This window comes from Glycine soja, chromosome 3 (assembly GCF_004193775.1).
Source record: "Glycine soja cultivar W05 chromosome 3, ASM419377v2, whole genome shotgun sequence".
In the NCBI taxonomy this organism is placed as follows: domain Eukaryota; kingdom Viridiplantae; phylum Streptophyta; class Magnoliopsida; order Fabales; family Fabaceae; genus Glycine; species Glycine soja.
Genome location: NC_041004.1, coordinates 10,003 through 31,250, shown reverse-complemented (window position 1 = coordinate 31,250; position 21,248 = coordinate 10,003). Strand labels below are relative to the sequence as shown.

Sequence of the window (21,248 nt, the reverse complement as noted above, 5' to 3'; positions counted from 1 at the left end):
ATTTTACAATGTTTTAGGATATATTTTATGATAAAAGATTTAAACATTTATTAAAATAGGAAAAATATCACATCATTTAAATAATTTTTATTTGATACTAAACAATAATTAGAAAATATCTCTATTTAAATTCGATTAGAAAATAAAACTTGATTATAATGCATCTAAATTTGAATTTTGAGTAAAAAAGGTAAGAAAGTTATACAAATAAGGGTCTAATAGTTAAAATTGACAGTCCAAAAAACAATTTTAAAACTGACGGTCTAAGTCCAAATAAAATTTGTATTGGAAATAAAACACTAGAGTGAAAATAGCCAAAAAACAAAGATTGTGTCATTTAGAGTTAGGGTTGTAAATTGAGTATCTCTCTTTTTTGACCCACTAACACTGAGTACAGCCATGAGAGCAAACAGTCAATAGAAATTGCAGAACTGCATTATAGCACGATTTCCCCACTCTGACCACCATTTTGACTGTGAAAAACATCGTTCCAACCACAACGCCCAGGTGGGATATGATGATGCTTGGAGAAGAAGTAGGGTGCCATGTGTGACGCTCGGGTACAATAGCATCAATATTGCGCACAATTAACTACCATGCTAGGTAATAAATTAAAAAATCTTGCTTCTATGTTTTTTATGATATACCAGAGTCCTAATAGTTGTAGTCTTTATGAAATTGTGATAACTAATAAGACTAAATATATATTTGTTTTTTATAGAGCAGTTCCCTTAGCTTATGCTTATGTCCATAAGGCCCATGATATTGATACTTGTTTGATCTTGGCACCCTCACCTTTATTTTTTTTTGATAAAAATGTCTTTAACGGAAACTATTATATAAAATTAAACAACAAAATTTATGGAAACTAATTTTACAAAAAGCTAAAGAAGTAGAGGGTGAGAAGAAGAAAAAAATGTATGTTAGACATGGGCCTGTCCATATGGGTTATATTTTCAGCTCACATCCCACAGCACAACCTAATCCGGTTTACCTATTACCAACCCCGAGTGCTAGCATCCCAAATTTTAGAATCAAACATCAGTACCAAGAACCTATGCCTTGACAAACCTCAGTACCAAGAACCCCGGTTTGTTCGCACTTCAATCTCCAAGTCATAAGTACACTCTTCTCTCCCCATTCACTGGCATTGGCTTTTGGTAGTTGAAGTCTTCCTTTGTTGTCAAATTCAGACCAGGTTTTCCTTTTTCCCTCTCTCTTGTTATCTTATCGATTTTGGTTCATGCCATGCCTCTGTAACTTTGTTTGTTTGTTTCTTTCTTTCTTCGTGTAATCCCTGCAGCAAGAATTTTGTTTCTGTACTTTATAAACCACCCATTAAAACTTACAAGTCATCTGTACAAGTAATTAAAGCGGGTCAATTGATATATCCTGGGAGTAACTTTTTACATTATCACTTGTATTATTAAATTTTCTCTGGTGCATCTACTGTGAACACCTTAAAAAATGACAATGTATTTGAGATTGTACTAAGCACTACATTTTAGCCAAATGCGCCATACATGTTTAGCAAACTTCTTCCTCATACATGCTGGTTTTTTTATTTCTCTTTTAAACTTGAGTCTGTCTATTATTGTTTCTGTACTTTATAAACCACCCATTAAAACTTACAAGTCATCTGTACAAGTAATTAAAGCAGGTCAATTGATATATCCTGGGAGTAACTTTTTACATTATCACTTGTATTATTAAATTTTCTCTAGTGCATCTACTGTGAACACCTTAAAAAATGACAATGTATTTGAGATTGTACTAAGCACTACATTTTAGCCAAATGCGCCATACATGTTTAGCAAACTTCTTCCTCATACATGCTGGTTTTTTCTTTCTCTTTTAAACTTGAGTCTGTCTATTATTGTATAAGCACTTAGATATCATATAATCTATTTTTATAATTGAAGAAATCAGTTTAAACTATTTTCACATTAGATATAAGTTGTTTTCATCATTTATCCTAGAATGCTTATTGAAATAAGTTGAAAACAACTTATGGACATATCATAAGCTATTTTCATAAGTTTTTGCAAACACTTAGAGAAGGGCAGATAAGCCCAAGTAAACTTTAAATAAGCTCTTCTAAACATACCTTAATTTGATCATTGTTTAGGAATGTGAATGCGTGGTTCCAGCTTGAATATATTTAAAATGCTGAGAAATGTGATTATTTTTTTTTTTTGGTCAGCAAAATTAATATATATTGATATATGAGGGAGTATCAGAGGTACTATAGATACAAGAGTATGTAAGTAAGGCTAGTAAATCCTCAAATCAGGCTGAATACAGACTGATAGGAGCTTACTAGCCTACTAATAAGCGACAAAAATTACAAAACCACAGCTGGTGTCACCCTAGTTTACAGAAAACCAGCTGGTAGATTGCTAGACCAATAGTTGAAATGGATTGTAAAGTTTTGCTCCATTGCTCTGAACCATGTCCATGCCAAAAACAGTGCATCTTCCAGCAACTTACTGCCATTGAATGGAGCATTCATGAAAATAACCTTATTCCTATGCTTATGATTGTTGAGACCACATTGAAACTCATCAAATTTGCTTCTAAAATAGTCAAGCTAATAGAAATGGTTAAATACGTGTATGGGCATCCATGTAGTTATCTATTTGCTTTTTTTTTTTTTTTGATCAGCAAAGATAAATTATATTTATATATATTGTGAGTACCAGAGGTACAAAACAGTACATGTAATTAGATTGACTTGCCAGCAACATGGTTCCAGGCTCAGACTGAGGTCAGTCTCGCAAGGAACCATAGCTAGGTATTACAAAGATCTACTGCTCCCACTGTCTATGATTTCTACCCCCCTGAAAAGACAAATCCTGATGCTATGTTAGACGACCAATAGCTGTAGGTGAAAGCAAAGTCCTTCTCAAAGCTCTTCAGCCATGTCCACAGTGTAAAAATAGCATCCTCCATTAACTTGTTACCATCAAAAGTTTCATTTGAGAAGATGATTTTATTCCGGTGTTGCCACACTGTCCATGTGAGGGCCAACCACCAACTTCTCCATCTGTTAACACGAATTCTGTTAGGCAAACAGAACGCGTGCTGGGAAAAGTGCTGCCACGGTTTCTGCGGAAAAGCTCCATGAATGTTGACCCATGTCATAGATTTCCACCATAAAGGAAGTATTCTATCACATATAAAAAATACATGTGCTTCGTTCTCCTCTGAATTCCCACAGAATGGGCATAATGTGTCACTAATTGCCACCCTTCTCCTCCTCAAGCTTGTCTTTGTTTGTAGTCTCTCCTTTAATAACCTCCATGCAAAAATAGTAATTTTAGTTGGGACTCGTATCTTCCATAACTCCTCAAACATCCACACATTATCCTCCTCAACATCCACTCCTTTGAGCATATTATAGGCGCTTCTTACCGAATATTGTCCACTAGGTTCTGTTTTCCAGATCCACTCATCTTTTTTGTGGATCTGAATACAGCTGCCAGCAACATCATTAAGGAAGCAATCTGCCATTTCAAGCTCTCTGTCAAACAAGTGTCTTCTCCATTTAAAGTTCCACTCCCACCCATTGTCCGTCTGCTGACCCATCTCCTGAATATTCTTGTTCTGTTGGTCTGAAATTAGGTACAATTTGGGGTATTTTTCCATGTTATCTATTTGCTTTTATTAGTACCCATTCAACTTTTTATCACAAGGATAAAACTGAAAAAAAAAATAAAGAACTCATAACTCTCATAGTTATTAGTACTGGCTTATAGTGGTGCTATCATGATGGAGCAGTTGAGAGCATGTCTCAACTGCTTTCAAAAGCTAGTTGTATTTCATGTATGTTTGTGGCTGGCTAAATTGGCATCTAAATCGTAGCATCACAACCTGGATAGCTGGAATGACTGCTACGCTCTAGATATTGAAAAATTTGAAATATCTTCTTTGCCCATCCCTAATTGTACCTTATTTACTCGTTAAGAGGATTTTTGGTGTCCTATACCCATCCATGCATTGAGGCATTTTAGGATTAGCAGCCTCTGTTCTTTATTACACAAACTCATCACACATTGTGAGCCATAGGAATTTCAAGCCTACTCTTCTCATAAACACAAGGAAATTGCATAGCCCACCCCCTGCTACAGCATATTGCCACTACTTCACCCTTGTTTTTGCATCGTGAAGCCGCATATGCCTGTTTCTCACTCTGTGCACTTTGCTCTCTCAAGTTTCCAGCAGCAAAACATCTGTTCATGCTTTGTTTGTCTTTGTACCCTTTGCATTTTCCTGTCCCTCCACCTCTCTTTCATCCTTTTCCAACCAAGCCCAACACTGTTTCTCCAGTTTTGATTTGAGTACTTTAGTTTTGAGCATGTTATACAGAAACTATTTGCTTTGGTATAGTAGCTGCTTTGCTGTACCATTATAGCATATAGGGGTCAGGTACTGCTCTATAATGTGCGGTTATTTAACTACTTTGACTACACGACCAAGGTATTTAGCTTTTACTCTCTATAGTATTTGAAAATACAATCAAGCATTCAAGCCTTTGCTTTTGGATAAATTTACGTGTTCAACTACAAATCAATTAGAAATCCTTCAATATTACATTCACTCCCACAAACCCAATATTACATTCAATCCTTGGCTAATGACAACTCAAGGATTTCACGTACTATATCATTTACTTTATAAAAAGCCGATCAAAAAAAAAAATTACTTTATAAAAAAATTATGCCTCATTATTCAACTTCAAGTATTATTTGACAAGCATATATAAACTTAATATTCAAAGTATTATTTTTCAAACCTCTTTAGGCTTCAATCTTTAGATTCTTAAAAAAAATCTACTTAAAGATATTCAAGGTTGGTTCAATGATAACTAATAAATGTGAAGAATGTGTCTTAGTTGTACAATGAATGAAAGAATAAAAGTTTTGAAATAAATAAGAAGTTTGTTCTTTTTTAGAAGAGTTAGAAATATTTAGGGATTACATTCTAAGAAAAAACGTAGAGTCAAAAGATCAGAAAAATGAAAGAGGTTTCTAGGGAGAGAAAAAACGCTTACTCAACTATCACCAGCCAACACATTTATTTTCGTTTTGTGACAAGGTGTTAGGAAAGAATGATCATGTTCAAAGAAGAGAGAAGACTGATCTCATTGGTCATAACTTGTTTAAGATTGAGTACGTGGATGGCAATAAACTGAAGTCACATTGTTATATTATTGAAAATATGGTGTAATCACTTAGAGCGACTAGTCAAGATGCAATCATCATGAAACTTCTAGGAATATCAGTGGGACTCATTATTTCCTTACCATTAAGGTCAAGTTGAAGTTTGTACGAAAGTTAGTGGGAGGATTCAATATCATGTATATTGGGCGTGGCTTTGTTTAGTCAAGCTCGATTTGCCAACTGATTGAGAAAAGGCAACTTCTGAAGGCCCATGGTTAAATTTTTTGTCATTACTTAGCAGTACGAGAATGGTTTACAAACTTCATTTCACTAGAGGTAAAAATTGATATAAAAAACTTTATCTAGATTCACTTTCCCAGTCTAGGAATGGAATACTATGATGATAGTGTCTTTTTAGCCTTGGCAATAGTAGTGGGTAGACTGGTAAAGGTGGACTTGAGGACAATTGATGTGCCAAGAGGAAAGTTTGCAAGGATACTGTAGAGATAAATTTAGATGAATAAGTGGTGGGGAAATTTTGGTTCAAAGAGCATTGGTTCAAAGTGGAATATAAATGTTTGCATTTGTTGTGTGTGAGTTGCGGTGGCTATGGGCATGCTGTTTCATCTTGCTGAAAGGTAGTCCATGCAAATCTAGCGATCTAGGCAGCTTCGCCGCCACCAACGGCAGAGGCAAAAATGGAGCATGAAATGAACCAACAACTTGACCAAAAACCTAATGCAATTAATACGGGCGAAAACATTGGGGGATATGCTTCATGAAGAGTGGTTAACGGTGCAAAATATAAAGAATGTTATGAAAAATAATGGCATAAATCCTACTAAAGAAAAAAGCCAAGGAGATCTAGCGGGAAAAGAGAAAGAATATCAAACATAATCAATATCATATATTACATGATATTTATTTCTAGATTGATAAGGGTCGAAATATTGTAATTGTAGGAGAGAATATTTATTTATGTGAAGAATCCCATAATCATGGGAAGATGATTAAAGCACCAGAGGGTCCACAATGCAAGGATGGAGACAAGAAATATAAACGCCTTAGACATATTCAAAGATTGTATGATAATCAAAAGGAATGTTGGGGGCATCGCTGGCAAAAGAAACTAGTGTCACCTTCATAAGATAGTTTGAAGGTATTCACTTGATCTTTTTTTTTTTTAAGTTTGCACATAGTTTGCTAGTGTGTTTCGAGGTTTTGGGAACACATAGAGCATGTGCACTTAAAGATTCAATAGGCTCTAGGCCATTCTGGAGGGTTTTGGGCTCTCAAAAGGTAATATTTCCCACTCATGTTCCAAGTGGCGGACTTTGTAAAATAGGTCATATCTTTGTTGCTATCTTTTGGAGGTAGGACTTGGATTTGTCCAAGAGTATATGCTCATCATAATATGATAGAAAGAAGCGTTTTTTAGCAGCATTTGAAAATCTTGAGGACTACTTTCATCACCCATGGCTGTTGATGGCTGATTTCAATGACATCATGGTTTTGTCAGAAAAGACAGAGTGCCTTCTCTCTCATAATCGAGCCTCTATGGTTGCTACCAATATAGATGACTATAATCTCATTACTTTGGACTAGGTTGGAGGGAAGTTCAAATAGAACATAACCAAATTAAGGGGAATTAACATCCATAAGCAGCTTGATCACACTTTAAGGGACCTAGCTTGGTGGCTCCAATTCCTATAGGCAGTTGTTGAAATTCTCCCTCTTCACTTCAACCATAACCCTCTTCTTCTCTGGTGTAGAGGATTTCCTCATTATAAAGGTGATAAACCCTTTTGTTTTGATGCTACCTAATATACTTATAAAAAGTACCCAACTTTGGTTAAGACTGCATGTACTCATAACCAGGGTGCTATTCTAAAGGCTCTTATTAATGCTAAGGAGGACTCTTTGGTATTTAACCAAAAATTTTGGGAGAATTGGAAGAAAGAAGAGAGTGACTAAGGTAAAAACTCGATTGAAAAACATATAGAGAATTTTAGACATTATTGATTTTATTGGTCTTTTCTATCTTTATCTAAAATTGCTCAATGAGTATGAAATTATTCTTTTTTTAGTATATAATTTATAGTTTTCCATCATTCAAAAGTAAATATTCAAATTAATTATAATATATATAAAAATAAATGCATAAGATTTTTCTATAATATAAATTTCTATAATATAAGATATGAGAATTGAAAATAAGAAAATAAATCATTTGATGCGAGATTTTTTTTATTATTTATTTTCATTTTAATGTTAAAATGTTCTTTTATTTTTAAAATAAATTTTGTATTATCAATTTTTCTCTCCCCACCTTGTTGCCTAGCAACTCAACGCTGCCTCTGTACTCCAAATCTTTTGCAAGATCAACCCTTACGTGACAAGAACGTTGTTATTGCCGTCTTCGTCTTCCTTTTCCATGGCCATCTTCATCTTCCTTGTTGACGGCAAAGGAGAGAGAATGGGAGAATGGTGCTTGCTGCGGTAGTGGAAGAAAAGAAAAGAAAAAAGGGAAGGAATGATAGAACCCCCGTTCTCGATCCCATTTCGGTTTCTGAAAGAGAGTCCCCTCTTTGTCTGATTGAACATGTTTCAGTTTCAGGTTTTCTCGATCCCATTTTGATTTGTGATTTCTGATTTGTTTGCGAAATTATCATCTTTTAACCAAAGGGATAGATCAATATTTTTGTATTTGGTTTTGCCTTTAGTTTTTGGTTGTTTTGCTTTGGATCGAACGAATTGCAATGACAGATGAATGTAACATAATATTTGAACGAAGCTGAGTCTCGCAGCAGCCGTGATGATGGTGTGGTTTGCAGCGAAAGGGGAGGGTGTTGTGGCTTCTAAATTCTAACTGAAGAAAATGTAGAAGGAGGGGTAAACCAGGTAAAAGGGAGAAAAATGAAAAAATCTTGGCCATTAATTTAAAAGCAAAGATATCTAACATTCTTAATTAACTTTCCCATGGTGGGCACACTAGCCTGTTGGTGCGTTCTCCCTTCTTCCTTAAGCTTTTCGTTGCTATTCTACATGGTGTGCATGTGCTCTGTCCTATACAAGTTGACCTAAGAATCTATTATGTAGTTCTTGTTAAATTATGTGTATGCATGCTTGCTTCTATTTTCTTGTTGTCGTGTGTTGAGTGTGTGAGAGCAGGTGGGATTCGATGGAACCTATATTTATAGTAGATGAGCAAGGGTACAAGTCCTTGTTTGTAAGGGGAGATAATTCATGGCTTATAGATAATAACCAATAGCTTAAAGATAATGTTAGAGATTATTATTTGAATTACAGATAAAGGTAAACTATGATATTCGTACCTTGTAGATAATATGACGTTATAGATAATTTAACATTTGTTAATAGACAAGATATTCAAATATATTTGAATAATAGTTAGGTTAAATATAACCTATTTGTTGGGAAGCTTGACTACTAAGGGTCAAGCGTCTGCGCTCCTACAGTAGGGCTGACGTGGAGGATAAATATGTGTCTTTGAGTATCACGTGGGATGACATGTAATATTTGTGGGTCTTGGACAATACAGGGGGCGGGCACTCATTGGCTTGGGTAGCTTGAGAATCCAATCACATCAAAATTTATCGCTTAATTTTGGATGGTAGACTATTGATGGATAAAAAATTTTCAATTTTGACAAGGTTGATGACTAAATATGTAATTAAATTTTTATAGGAACCATAAGTGAATTTAAGCCAAGAAGATTATTAGAATCAGAATATGAAAAAAATTGTCTCCACAAGATTTTTTTTACATGAATATAATTAATAAATACATTTTTAAAATATAAAAATATATAAATAACAATTATAATTTATAAAAATATAGGTATTTTGATTCTTCCCTATGATTTATGATTTGATATATTTTGTAAAAAATGATATTTTTATAAAAAATATATTTTTTTTAACACTAAATAAAATTTCTGATTGGTAGCCGAATGTAACAGTATAATATTTTTACTGTTAATATAGCAGTATTGAATCTAATAAAAATAAATTGTCCATTGGATATGTTAGTATTTGAAAAATAGACAAGAAGAGCAAGAAAATAAAGCAGCAGAAGGGGTGAAGATAGGGATGGCGGGCATGTCTGGATATAGTTGCTGCTGGCAGTGGGCGGAGGTGAAATCCATGGGAATGGGCTATTGGTTCCCTTCCTCAACTACCAAAAGGAGTTTCCGGCCTGTGCTTGTTTCTGTTTCTGCTATCTCCGATGATAACTCTCACTCTTACACTAGCAGTAGCAGCAATGGAAGAAAGCTAGAAGAAGAAGGCATCAAAGGGTCAGGAACTACCGCCAGAGATCGCAGGTTGCTTAGAATTCGCCAAGAGAAACGACAGCGAGAATACGACCGTCTTAACAACTACCCTGCTTGGGCAAAGTAAGTAAGTTGATGCATCAATTGAATGAATGCTTCTATGAATCTAACTAAATAAATGGTTGCAGAGTCCTAGAAAACGCTTGCAAAGACGATGCTGAACTTCGTGCCGTTCTCGGAGATAGCATTGGCAACCCAGAACTCATGAGGAAACGAGTCGAAGATAGGGTTAGAAAGAAGGGTAGAGACTTTCAAAAGTCTAAAACAGGATCCGTCCTTGCTTTCAAAGTCACCTTCAGAGAGTATTATTCCTTTTCTCTTCTCTCACTATATAAATATTGCTATGGATCTATCATTTCATCTCATCATATATTACTCTTACAGCTTCAATCCACTTGATTCATATATCTGGTTTGAATTGTTTGGATCACCATCAGATCGGGATGTTAATCTAATTGGTAATGTAAGTGTGTTTCACTTACATTTTTTACTTTTAATATTTATTTATAAAATCTTTCTGTTTTATTCATATACGATAGAATATGCAGGTTATTCAATCATGGTATGTCATGGGTCGTCTTGGTGCCTTTAATTCTTCAAATTTGCAGGTTAGGCCATGCTCACTTCTCCTTCCCTTTATTTATTTATTCCATGGTTATTTTCTCTTTTCCATCACTATTTGTTATATCTTTAGTTTTCGTTGGCATCCAATACCTTAACACATGTTACATTTACCGATATGTTTCTTATAATGAAATCATATAATAAATATTTCGAGTCTGTTGAGTGTTGACTTGAAATCCTTTATGTTCTGGCTCCATTTTTATATTTATCCCTTGCACGGGAGGAAGTGTACTGAGATTCTGAAAACCTGTGGTTTAAGTTTATTTATTTATATTATGGGAAAAAACAAGCCTCTTATCAGCTAGAGATAATGCAAAGATAGAGTATATAAGTGGGGGGGGGGGGGGGGGACATCCCTCATCCATACATACTAATACTAAAATATTTGTCATTTTGTTAACATTCTTACCAGAATAAGTATTACATTGGTCTTATGATCACATATCATATCATTATCTATTCTCTCATTCTGCTTTTTTTCTCAATAATTTCAATGTAGTATTGGAGCCTGATTTCATCCAGCATGACCAGCATCCACTGGGTTATGTTCTCTAAGATATAAAATTCACTTTTGTTTGTATGTCCTCCTTGTCATGGTATCTCTGTCCCATGACTATATGAATTCCACAAACTATGCATTAACCTTGGCCATGGCTACCATGCTTGGGGCTGTACTGTCCAAACTGCCACTGAAGTGGGTGCCTGCACCAAGAGATTCTCCTCCCTTGAATCAGTCCATAACTAGAACAATGTCCTTAACCTTGTTGCACACACCTTGTGCAGCCTGAAGTATCTGTTGATGTTGCACCTTGATCTGCACTTGTAAGAGCATCACCTTGGCCTAGTGTTCTTCAATAATTTCCTAATTTGACCTTTCCAACCAAGCTCAAGCCTATTTGTTCCCTCTTCTCCTGGGAATCTTACAGTTTTGATTTCAACCATTCATGTTTTGCCAATGTTTATTGACTTTTTATTTATTCAAAAAGGGATATCACTGTCACATCCAGAGGTTGCGAATAAATAGGCTTGCGAATTAGTTAGGAGATGGAAGACTGTTCCTGGAAACCCATTGGAAATAGGAGTTTTTTTAGTGTAAATAAGAACACTTTTAATGTTGTTTTTCTTTTCTTCCCAAATAGCCTAAATACTTTGTATAGCTAGGTTCAATGCATATTAGGAAGTAGTGATACCTTAATTGCTATCTTGTAAATTGTAGTTAGCATTGAATTGATTATCTATGTAGTACTAATGAATAAAAATAAATTAGTCAGCTGAGTGGTAAAACTTATTCAGCTAGTTTTAAAGCCATCAATGTTTGGTTGTACTTGCATGCTTTACTGTATTATCAATCCAGTATGACACTAACTCTCTGTTCTAGCTTATTCTATTCTTGCTTTAGTTTTTGTGTTTACCTCGGATTAGCTTTTGTCTGTGTGGGTTATTGTATTTCAACACATTTATATTTTGTTTTCCTATTTGAATTGGTTTTATCTTGTGTTTTGTTGTGTTCTAGTCTGTCCGCAAGCCATTATGTGATGGATTATTTTCATATTCTAGACATGTTTCTCAGTCTTCTTGGACCGCATGTATAAACTTGATGGTAATGTTGATTGAATCTTCCAAATGTCATTGTCGATGAATTTGGAGAAAAATTTCCATAGATAATTCTAGGCAGTGACTGTTAGTACCAATGTCTTTCTTTCTTCCTACAACGAATCTTTTTAATTGTGTTACTGTGTCTACTCTTCGGCTATGCAACATTTCACGTTGCTCTTCTAGTTGTGTACCTTTTCTCCCACCATTCCAATGAATTTTTTTAGTTGTATCTACTGCCATGATGGGCTTTCTTGTAAATCTTCATATAGCAGGTCCCAAAATAAAAGTTGAGGATTGTGTTAGGCCGTCAATAACCAATGTAAGTCTTTGTCGAATGTTGAATCTCTATCACATGAGTGAATGGGTGAGATTGTTAATGTTAGGCTGCTTGGAATCAATGCATTGTATGACTCAAGTCCAATGTCAAATGAGCAAGAGGTATTGCATCACTTGCTGGATGTAGTGAAAAGTAAACAAGGGTTCCCACTTCAGTAGTGAATGAGTGTGGATAAAGAAGTTAAAAGGACGAGAATTTGTTTTGGAACATGAAATGTAAACACATGCACATTATGATAATTTTTTTGTTAGATTTAGGCTTCTGAATATGCATAGTCGCATGTTAGCAGTATTTGACTTGAATATTAGTGCTTGGATATCTATTGGCAACAATACTATGTTCTAGGATTATTTTCTTTTTATGTTTCCAAAACAACTAGGAATTAAAAGGAATATTAATAATATGGTTTTGTTAATCAGTATCCTTAAGACATTGATTAAGGAATTGATTAAGGAATTAAAAGAAAAAAATATTAATTATGAAAATTATAAGGGAAGGTAAAAAAGTTATGAACAACACAAATTTTTGCATTTCAATAATTTTTTTTATCCTTTTAGTTCCTTAATCGATGTCCAAAAGACATTGATTAGCATTTATCTTAGTAACATATTTCCTAAGACCCTAAAACACAATTATTGGTTAAATCTATTGAAAACTAAGAAATCACCAGACTCATTAAACTAAGAGTAATACCCATATTATTTTGTGATTCTCAATAAATTTTAGGTAATAGTAAAGAGTGCATTTAAAAGAGTATCAAAGTATATTACTAACATCGCTCTAAATTATATTGACTTAATCCTGACAACAAAAATAATTTTAATTGATTTTTGTGTTTGGAAATATTGTCCATTTTAGCTTAGTGCTAGATGCTATAACCATGATATGCCTGGATTAGCTTTGAGTCGTGACATTGTATTCTATTTCTAGTTTCTTACTTGTAGTCGTTACCTTTTAACAAGCATTGAAGTATCTTGAATTTATGACAGCTGGCTAATTCATCAGTGGAGTATGATCCTTTATATGATGCAGATAAAGGTTTCAAAGTGATGCCGTCATCTTTCCATGATATCAGTGATATTGAGTTCCAGGAAAATTGGGGACGTGTTTGGTATTAGCTCTAGAACTCGACTCTTTAAAACTAAAATAAAAAACTTGTTTTATGACCTTAAAATGCACGGGGGTTAAAAATATTTACTGATAAAGATAAATTTAAACTATAATAAGCTTTTTTAAAATAAGTTTATGCAATTAAAATTCAATATTAAAAGTATTAAATTCGCTGTAAAACTCATCTAATTAGATATTGAAAAGTTGAGAAGTTTTCTTTAATCTCACGAAGCTTTTAGTATCTAAAAGGCCGTGGCATCTTTTAAAGAAGAGTATAGACTTTGTTGGGTATCCTTGTATTTTATCTATATTAGGTAGTTTTGTTAGTAAGCTTTTCAGAAGGGCAGCAGTGAGTTGTCACTGTCACTGCCCTTCTCTCTCCATCTTGTACTCTATATATATGTCTTTTTTGAAATAAAAAAGCTGAGAGAAAAAGGAGGGAATTTCTCCTTTAGTTTCAAGTTGGTACCAGAGCTGGTTCCGACCGTCGTCTTCCGTCGCCGTTCGCCGTCGCCGGCCGCCGTCTCCGACGGATTTTTCCGGCGAGACCAGGATTCGGATCGCCCATACCTTCGCATAGCGAAGAGCCTCCGGGCAATGGGGTACGAAGTTTTACCAGGATTCGGATCGCCTCGAAAAGCGTGATCCACCCCTGGAACTTGCGCCGCCATCGGACGCTCCACGCGCCGCCACACGCCGCTTCTTCCTCGCGCGTTTTCCGGCGCGTGCAGCTCACGCGCCGCCGTGCCGGCGTCGGAAGCTGCCCCTTCCGGTCTCGGCAGCTTCGTTGTCGCCTCCTGGGTGCGTTTCAGGCCTCACCTCCTTCTTCCGGCAAGTTGTTTGGTCAGCTCTTGTGTGTTTTCCTCTCTTGTGTGTTAGGATTTGCTGTTTGGCTCTTAAATGGCCTCCTCTGGACCTGTTTTTTCATTCTCCGGGACCCCAACCATCACCACTGCAAAGCTGAACTGGAAAAACTACCCTTCGTGGTCTGCTTCCGTGGAGTTGTGGTTCCTTGGTCAAGGACACCATGACCACTTGGAGAAAACCTCAGATTCTGTTTCAGATGATAAAAGATCTGAATGGGAGAAGCTTGATTATCAATTGTGTGCCGTGTTATGGCAATCAGTTGAGCCGGATATCTTGGAAATCCTTCGATCATTTAAATCATGTCGTTCCTTTTGGAAGAAAGCCCAAGAAATCTTTGCCAATGATATCCAAAGTTTGTTTGATGCAACCATGAAAGTTACAGCCCTTAAGCAAACCAGTCATGACATGATCGCTCATGTGGGTAAGGCTCGAGCTGCCGTGGAAGAACTGAGAAAGTTCCTTGTAGCTGATTCATTAGAAGAAGTGAATAGGAAACTTGACAAGTTCTACATGGTTCTTATTTTGAGAAGCTTGCATTCAGACTTTGATCATGTGCTTGATCAAGTACTTGCTGGAGACCAGATTCCATCGATGGATTCCCTCATCACTAGGCTTCTCCGCGTGCCTTATTTATTGAAGGATGAGAATCCTACTAATGGAGTGGGGACGTCAGCCATGGTTGCGTCTCGAGGAAGAGGGAGTAGCCGCAACAACAGAGGAGGTCGCAGTGGAAGGGGTGGACGTCCTCATTGCACTTATTGCAAGAGGATGGGTCACACCCAAGAGAATTGTTATTCGTTGCATGGGTTTCCCGACAAGGTCGCACAGGTCTCTTGTTCAGAGAAAGCAGAGTCTAGATTTTCTGATGAGGAGTATCAGGAGTATTTGAAGCTTAAATTCGAGAAACCCAGCAACCAAGCTCAATCCTCATCTGTACCATGTGTTTCAATAGCCTGTATCTCTCAATCCATTGAAGGTTCTAGTCCTTGGATACTCGACTCAGGTGCCTCTGATCATATTTCTGGTAACAAATCCTCCTTTTCATCCTTCTCTTTTCTAAAAATTTCTCACCACGTTACTGTAGCCAATGGTTCCAAGGTTGTGTCTCAAGGAAGTGGTCAAGTTTCATTATCTCCTTCTCTGAAATTGAATTCTGTGTTATTCATTCCTCAGTGTCCCTATAATTTAATTTCATTAAGTCAGTTAACGCGTTCGTTAAATTGTTCAGTAACCTTTACAGCTAATTCGTTTGTTATTCAGGAACATGGGACGGGGCGACTGATTGGAGAAGGACATGAATCACAAGGACTTTACTACTTGGAATCCAGTCCACCTGGGGCTTGTTTTGCAATCTCAAAGCCCAAACTTTTGCATGATCGTCTAGGTCACCCAAGTTTACCAAAATTGAAGATGATGGTTCCTAGTCTCAAGAATCTTCGAGTCTTAGATTGTGAGTCTTGTCAACTAGGAAAACATGTCAGGTCGTCATTTCCTCAAACTGTACAAAGATGTAACTCGGCTTTCTCTACCATTCATTCTGACATTTGGGGACCAAGTCGTGTTACATCTTTTGATTTTCGATATTTTGTAACCTTCATTGATGAATTCTCCAGATGTACTTGGGTTTATTTAATGAAAGACAGATCTGAACTTTTGCCTATATTCGTGTCTTTTTATCATGAGATTGAGAATCAGTTTGGAAAAACAATTAAAATTTTCAGGAGTGACAATGCTAAAGAATATTTCTCTCATGATCTTTCTTCTTTTTTGTCTTCCAAGGGTATTCTACATCAGTCTACATGTCCTCACACACCACAACAAAATGGCATAGCAGAAAGGAAGAATCGTCATCTTCTTGAAACTGCAGGCTCCCTAATGTTAAATTCAAATGTTCCTACACATTATTGGGGAGATCCAGTGCTTACTGTTTGTTTCCTAATCAATAGGATGCCCTTTTCTTCTCTTGAAAACCAAATCCCTCACTCAATCGTCTTCCCTCATGATCCACTATTTCATGTCTCTCCTAAAGTGTTTGGTTGTACTTGTTTTGTCCATGATTTGTCTCCTGGTTTAGACAAACTCTCTGCTAGGTCAGTTAAATGCGTCTTCTTGGGTTATTCTCGTCTTCAAAAAGGTTACAAATGTTATTCTCCGACCCTGAGAAGATACTACATGTATGCAGATGTAACCTTCTTTGAAGACACACCATTCTTCTCACCTTCCGAAGACCATTCTTCATCTCTTCAGGAAGTTCTCCCTATTCCTTCTCCTTATCCTCTAGATGACTCCGACCAAAATGTCATTGTTGGTCCCTCTTCCTCACCGGATTCACCTGAAGTTGTATCTTCACCTCTGATTACAGATCAACCCAGGACAACGCAGATTGGATTTCCAGTACCTGAAGCTTCTCCCCATGATTTTCGTTCTTCTTCAACCAGTCCTCCGCTCATGGCTCCTTCCACCTCTTCTTCTCATTCTGACACACATTGGCCCATTGCCATCAGGAAAGGTATTCGCTCTACTCGTAATCCTCATCCTATTTATAATTTCTTAAGTTACCATCGTCTGTCTCCTTCATATAGTTCCTTTGTTTTCTCATTGGCCTCCATTACTATTCCTTCCACTGTCCGTGAGGCACTTGATCATCTTGGCTGGAGACAGGCTATGGTTGATGAGATGCAGGCTCTTGAAGATAATGGTACTTGGGAGCTTGTTCCTCTTCCTCCTGGTAAGACCACTGTGGGTTGTAGATGGGTCTACACTGTTAAAGTTGGGCCCAATGGTAAGGTTGATCGGCTTAAGGCTCGCTTGGTGGCTAAGGGCTACACACAGGTATATGGCATTGATTACTGTGATACTTTCTCTCCTGTCGCCAAACTCACCACTGTTCGTCTGTTTCTTGCTATGGCTGCTATCCGTCACTGGCCCCTCCATCAGCTTGATATTAAGAATGCCTTTCTCCATGGTGATCTTGAGGAGGATATTTATATGGAGCAACCTCCTGGGTTTGTTGCTCAGGGGGAGTACGGTCTTGTTTGTAAGCTTCACCGATCTCTCTATGGGTTGAAGCAATCTCCTCGCGCTTGGTTTGGTAAATTTAGTCATGTTGTCCGCATGTTTGGACTGAAACGAAGTGAAGCTGATCATTCTGTATTTTATTGTCATACATCCCCTGAAAAATGTGTTTATCTAATTGTCTATGTTGATGATATAGTGATTACAGGGAATGATACTACTAAGATCACCCAGCTAAAAGAGCACTTATTCAGTCATTTTCAGACCAAAGATTTGGGTCCTTTGAAGTATTTCCTTGGTATTGAAGTAGCTCAATCAGGAGATGGTGTTGTGATCTCTCAGAGAAAGTATGCTCTTGACATTTTAGAAGAAACAGGTATGCAGAATTGTGAACCTGTTGAAAGTCCTATGGATCCAAACCTGAAGCTCATGGCAGATCAAAGTGAAGTTTATCCTGATCCTGAGAGATATCGGAGGCTTGTGGGAAAACTCATTTACCTTACCATTACCAGACCTGATATCTCCTTTGCTGTGGGAGTGGTTAGCCAGTTTATGCAGAATCCTCATTTGGACCATTGGAATGCTGTCATGCGTATTCTGAGATATATTAAAAAAGCTCCTGGTCAAGGGTTATTGTATGAAGACAAGGGTAATACACAACTATCGGGATATTGTGATGCTGATTGGGCTGGTTGTCCCATGGATAGAAGGTCTACATCAGACTATTGTGTCTTCATTGGAGGAAATCTTATTTCTTGGAAAAGCAAGAAACAGACAGTTGTCGCTCGGTCCAGTGCAGAAGCTGAATATCGATCTATGGCTATGGTTACTTGTGAGCTCATGTGGATTAAACAGTTTCTGCAGGAATTGAGGTTTTGTGAAGAGCTGCCAATGAAGTTGTATTGTGATAATCAGACTGTTCTTCATATTGCCTCAAACCCAGTTTTTCATGAAAGAACTAAGCACATAGAAATTGATTGTCATTTCATTCGAGAGAAGCTTCTGTCCAAGGAGATTGTCACTGAGTTCATTGGTTCTAATGATCAGCCAGTAGATATTTTGACTAAGTCCTTAAGAGGACCTAAAATTCAGATTGTATGTTCCAAGCTTGGTGCATATGATTTATATGCTCCAGCTTGAGGGGGAGTGTTGGGTATCCTTGTATTTTATCTATATTAGATAGCTTTGTTAGTAAGCTTTTCAGAAGGGCAGCAGTGAGTTGTCACTGTCACTGCCCTTCTCTCTCCATCTTGTACTCTATATATATGTCTTTTTTGAAATAAAAAAGCTGAGAGAAAAAGGAGGGAATTTCTCCTTTAGTTTCAAGTGACTTAATAAGTTTCTATACGCACAATTAATAACTAATAAACAATGCCATTTACTTGAATAAATAAATGTAGAAGAATATAAAATCATAATAGGGTATATATTTTTTAAATAAAAATTCTCTACTAATTTGATATATTGTAGAATATTCACCGTATACTTTATAAGCTGTCATTAAAAAATGGTTAATTTCTCATGTTGAGAATTATGATAAATTCACAAAAAATAATACGAATTTGCATAAACTCTAAACAATCCAAATGTTTTCCAGCAAAATTTCTATCAAAAGATAAAGTTCGAAATTAGTTACATAATCTTTTATTGATTTCAGTTAATCACAAGGAGTTACTCTTCACAATTTTATAGCAAATAATGGGTCGCAAAACTTAAAGTTGTAAACAGAATTAAATTAAATGCACAGAGCTCATTAAAAAATTACCCCCCCCCCCCCCCCCCCCCACCACAAAAAAAAGGTGATGTATACTCAAACAAAACTAATTAAAAAAACAGTAACATGAATTAATTTTTTTTGAAACTCAGTAACATGAATTATATTTATCGTGAAATGAACCAAGATAAGAAATTAAATTTTAGTAAAACAAACAATAGATAAATAACTGTTAACTTGATTCTCCAAGGCACTTCTTAGGATTTATTTGGATTGCATGATTGAGACCGAGACACAAACCAGAAGAGAGATAAAGAAGAAACATTCCAAATGTTTTTCAGAATAAGTAAAGACTAGGTCCCTTGTTATTCCTTTCAACCATTCTTTCCAGGATTCTAGCATTTTCTTGTTGGAGGTGTTTAATACTTTTGCTAAGGATAAATAGAACAAGAAAAAAAGGTTAAATTACTTCGCAAGTTTCTGAACTATTTGATAATTTGTTATTAGGTCTTTGCACTATTTTTTTTCCTTTTCAATTGAGTCCTTGAATTTATATTTTTTAATTGGGTTTTCCCCTCAGGAACCTAAGTAGTCCATTAATGTATTATTATCACCTCTGCATGTCTACACTAAGTATTCTTACCTTTTCATGTCAGTCACGTGGTTGAGAATATTGGATTCAAAACCTGTATAAAAAGAATATTGGCTTAAAGATGTAAGAATACTGGCCTGGAGATGTAAAAATATACGGTGCAAAATTGTTGCAAAGGTGACAATATTAGATTCCGGGACTAACTAGGTCATTGTGGATCTGTGGTTAATTCTCTATCATGGCAAATAGACAGAAAGGCTCGGTTAAAAAATAAATATAAGCTCCTGAAAAAAAATTGAGACAAAAAGATAATGATGAAGAAAGGGGAAGGAAGAGAAGTCTTGAAAAATATTTGGAGAAAATGAAGATTAATTTGGGTTGGTAAAATAATAACTAAAGTTTAGGTTGGCGAAGAAGTTAGAACATTGTGATAAAGACACACTAATACTTTTAGCTTTATATACATATCTTACAGGGTGGACTTGGGTACATCTGATTATTTTGCAATTGATGTGCTCCTCAACTGCCTAACTGCCCTGAGCTCGGAGTAAGTTCGAATACCAAACTTCATGTTACAAAGTAGAGATGCTTGTCTTGTTAGTTATTTTGGAAAAGCAATTGTGATTGACCTCTATCTGAAATGGCGGCAGATATCTTGGAATCCAACAAATTGTTTTTGGTGGTCGCCGCATGGGTGATTGGGAAGAGGGGATGACAAGCCCTGAGTATGGTTACAAATATTTCAAGATTTAAACTGGGACTTGTTGCAGCTGATTTCATTTCATGCATTGTACTTTCCATTTTGTTCAAAAAGGGTTGTAGTGCATTTGTGCATACGAAAAGGTAAACTTTTTGGGCCATGGCCATTCCTTTTATTTCGTATTGTTGTCATTTGGAGAAAAAATTGTAGGAAGGAATAAAAATTGCATAAATAGAACAGAAACCTATAAATCGAAATCAAAAGTAAATGGCAAGAATATAAAGGACTTGACTGTGGATGAAAACATGTATATTCTTCATTAACTTGTATTGCGACGTGCGTGGTGTTACAAAGATTTGTACAAGTATTTCAAAAATAAATAAATGGCTTTGCAGTTCCCTATTCAAATAACAAATGTGTACAATTGCCTAAATTGACCACCTACGATGTTGTCAATTGTCTGGGTACGTGCCCTCTTGACAACCACTTGAGACTGTTTATCAGAATCATGCGTGATTCTCCCCAGGTGTTTGAGGATTGGATTGATTTTGAAAAGAAAAGAAAAAAAAAAGAATCATCCGATCGATTCACTTTACTTTTTTAAATTCATTATTTAATCAGTTTCTTCTAAACATTAAGGGGATGTTTAGTGTGACTGTTTTCTGTTTTCATTTTTACTGAAAACATGAAACAGTGATGAAAACGTGTTTGATTGAATTTTTTAAAAAAAATTCAGTGAAAATAAAAATAAGAAATAACAAAAAAATAAAAATAATAAAATCTCATTTTAAGTGTTTTTAGTTAAAGATAGGAACCTTATTTTGTGTAAAATCAAAATGTTTTTAGTGATTTTAGTGTTTTCATTTCCTGAAAATAGAAAACAAGATGTTAAACCAAACATGTTTTCAGAATTTTAATATTTTGAAAATGAAAAAAGTTTTTAAAAAATGAAAATAGAAAATCCAAACCAAATATATCCTAATCTAATCTGATCTTGATTTGGATTGGATTGTTTTTTTTTTAATCTTTTATTTTTTTTCCAGATAATATTAAAGAAATGATGATATTTATAATAAATATAACAAAAAAACAATTTAAAATATCAAATATTTTATGTTATTATATAATTAATAGTAGTATAATTTTTAAATATATTAAAATAAAAAATATATATTCT

At 35.7% G+C, this 21,248-nt stretch overlaps 1 protein-coding gene across 3 annotated transcripts; it reads left to right on the top strand.

Moving 5' to 3' along the window:
* The first annotated feature begins 997 nt into the window (after positions 1-997).
* On the top strand, positions 998-20,475 carry LOC114405655. Of its 3 annotated transcripts, none has more exons than XM_028368096.1 (8): positions 998-1,198; positions 9,215-9,579; positions 9,645-9,818; positions 9,901-9,979; positions 10,065-10,124; positions 13,063-13,184; positions 19,826-19,918; positions 20,022-20,475. In XM_028368096.1, the coding sequence occupies exons 2-8, from the start codon at positions 9,275-9,277 to the stop codon at positions 20,122-20,124; spliced, it is 936 nt and encodes a 311-aa protein (XP_028223897.1). In that variant the 5' UTR covers positions 998-1,198; positions 9,215-9,274; the 3' UTR covers positions 20,125-20,475. The 3 variants fall into 3 exon arrangements, with proteins under 3 accessions (XP_028223897.1, XP_028223900.1, XP_028223899.1); XM_028368098.1 differs by having other exon boundaries at positions 1,000-1,198; positions 19,847-19,918; XM_028368099.1 differs by lacking the exons at positions 13,063-13,184; positions 19,826-19,918; positions 20,022-20,475 and adding an exon at positions 11,654-11,967 and having other exon boundaries at positions 999-1,198.
* The last annotated feature ends 773 nt before the right edge of the window (positions 20,476-21,248 follow it).

Bases quoted from the DNA above. Each gene is read 5' to 3' on its own strand.
- LOC114405655 (XM_028368096.1), top strand. From the start codon at position 9,275: ATGGCGGGCATGTCTGGATATAGTTGCTGCTGGCAGTGGGCGGAGGTG. The intron at 9,980-10,064 runs GTAAGTGTGTTT...TAGAATATGCAG, and splicing joins ATGTTAATCTAATTGGTAAT to GTTATTCAATCATGGTATGT. The intron at 13,185-19,825 runs GTATTAGCTCTA...TAATACTTTTAG, and splicing joins GAAAATTGGGGACGTGTTTG to CTTTATATACATATCTTACA.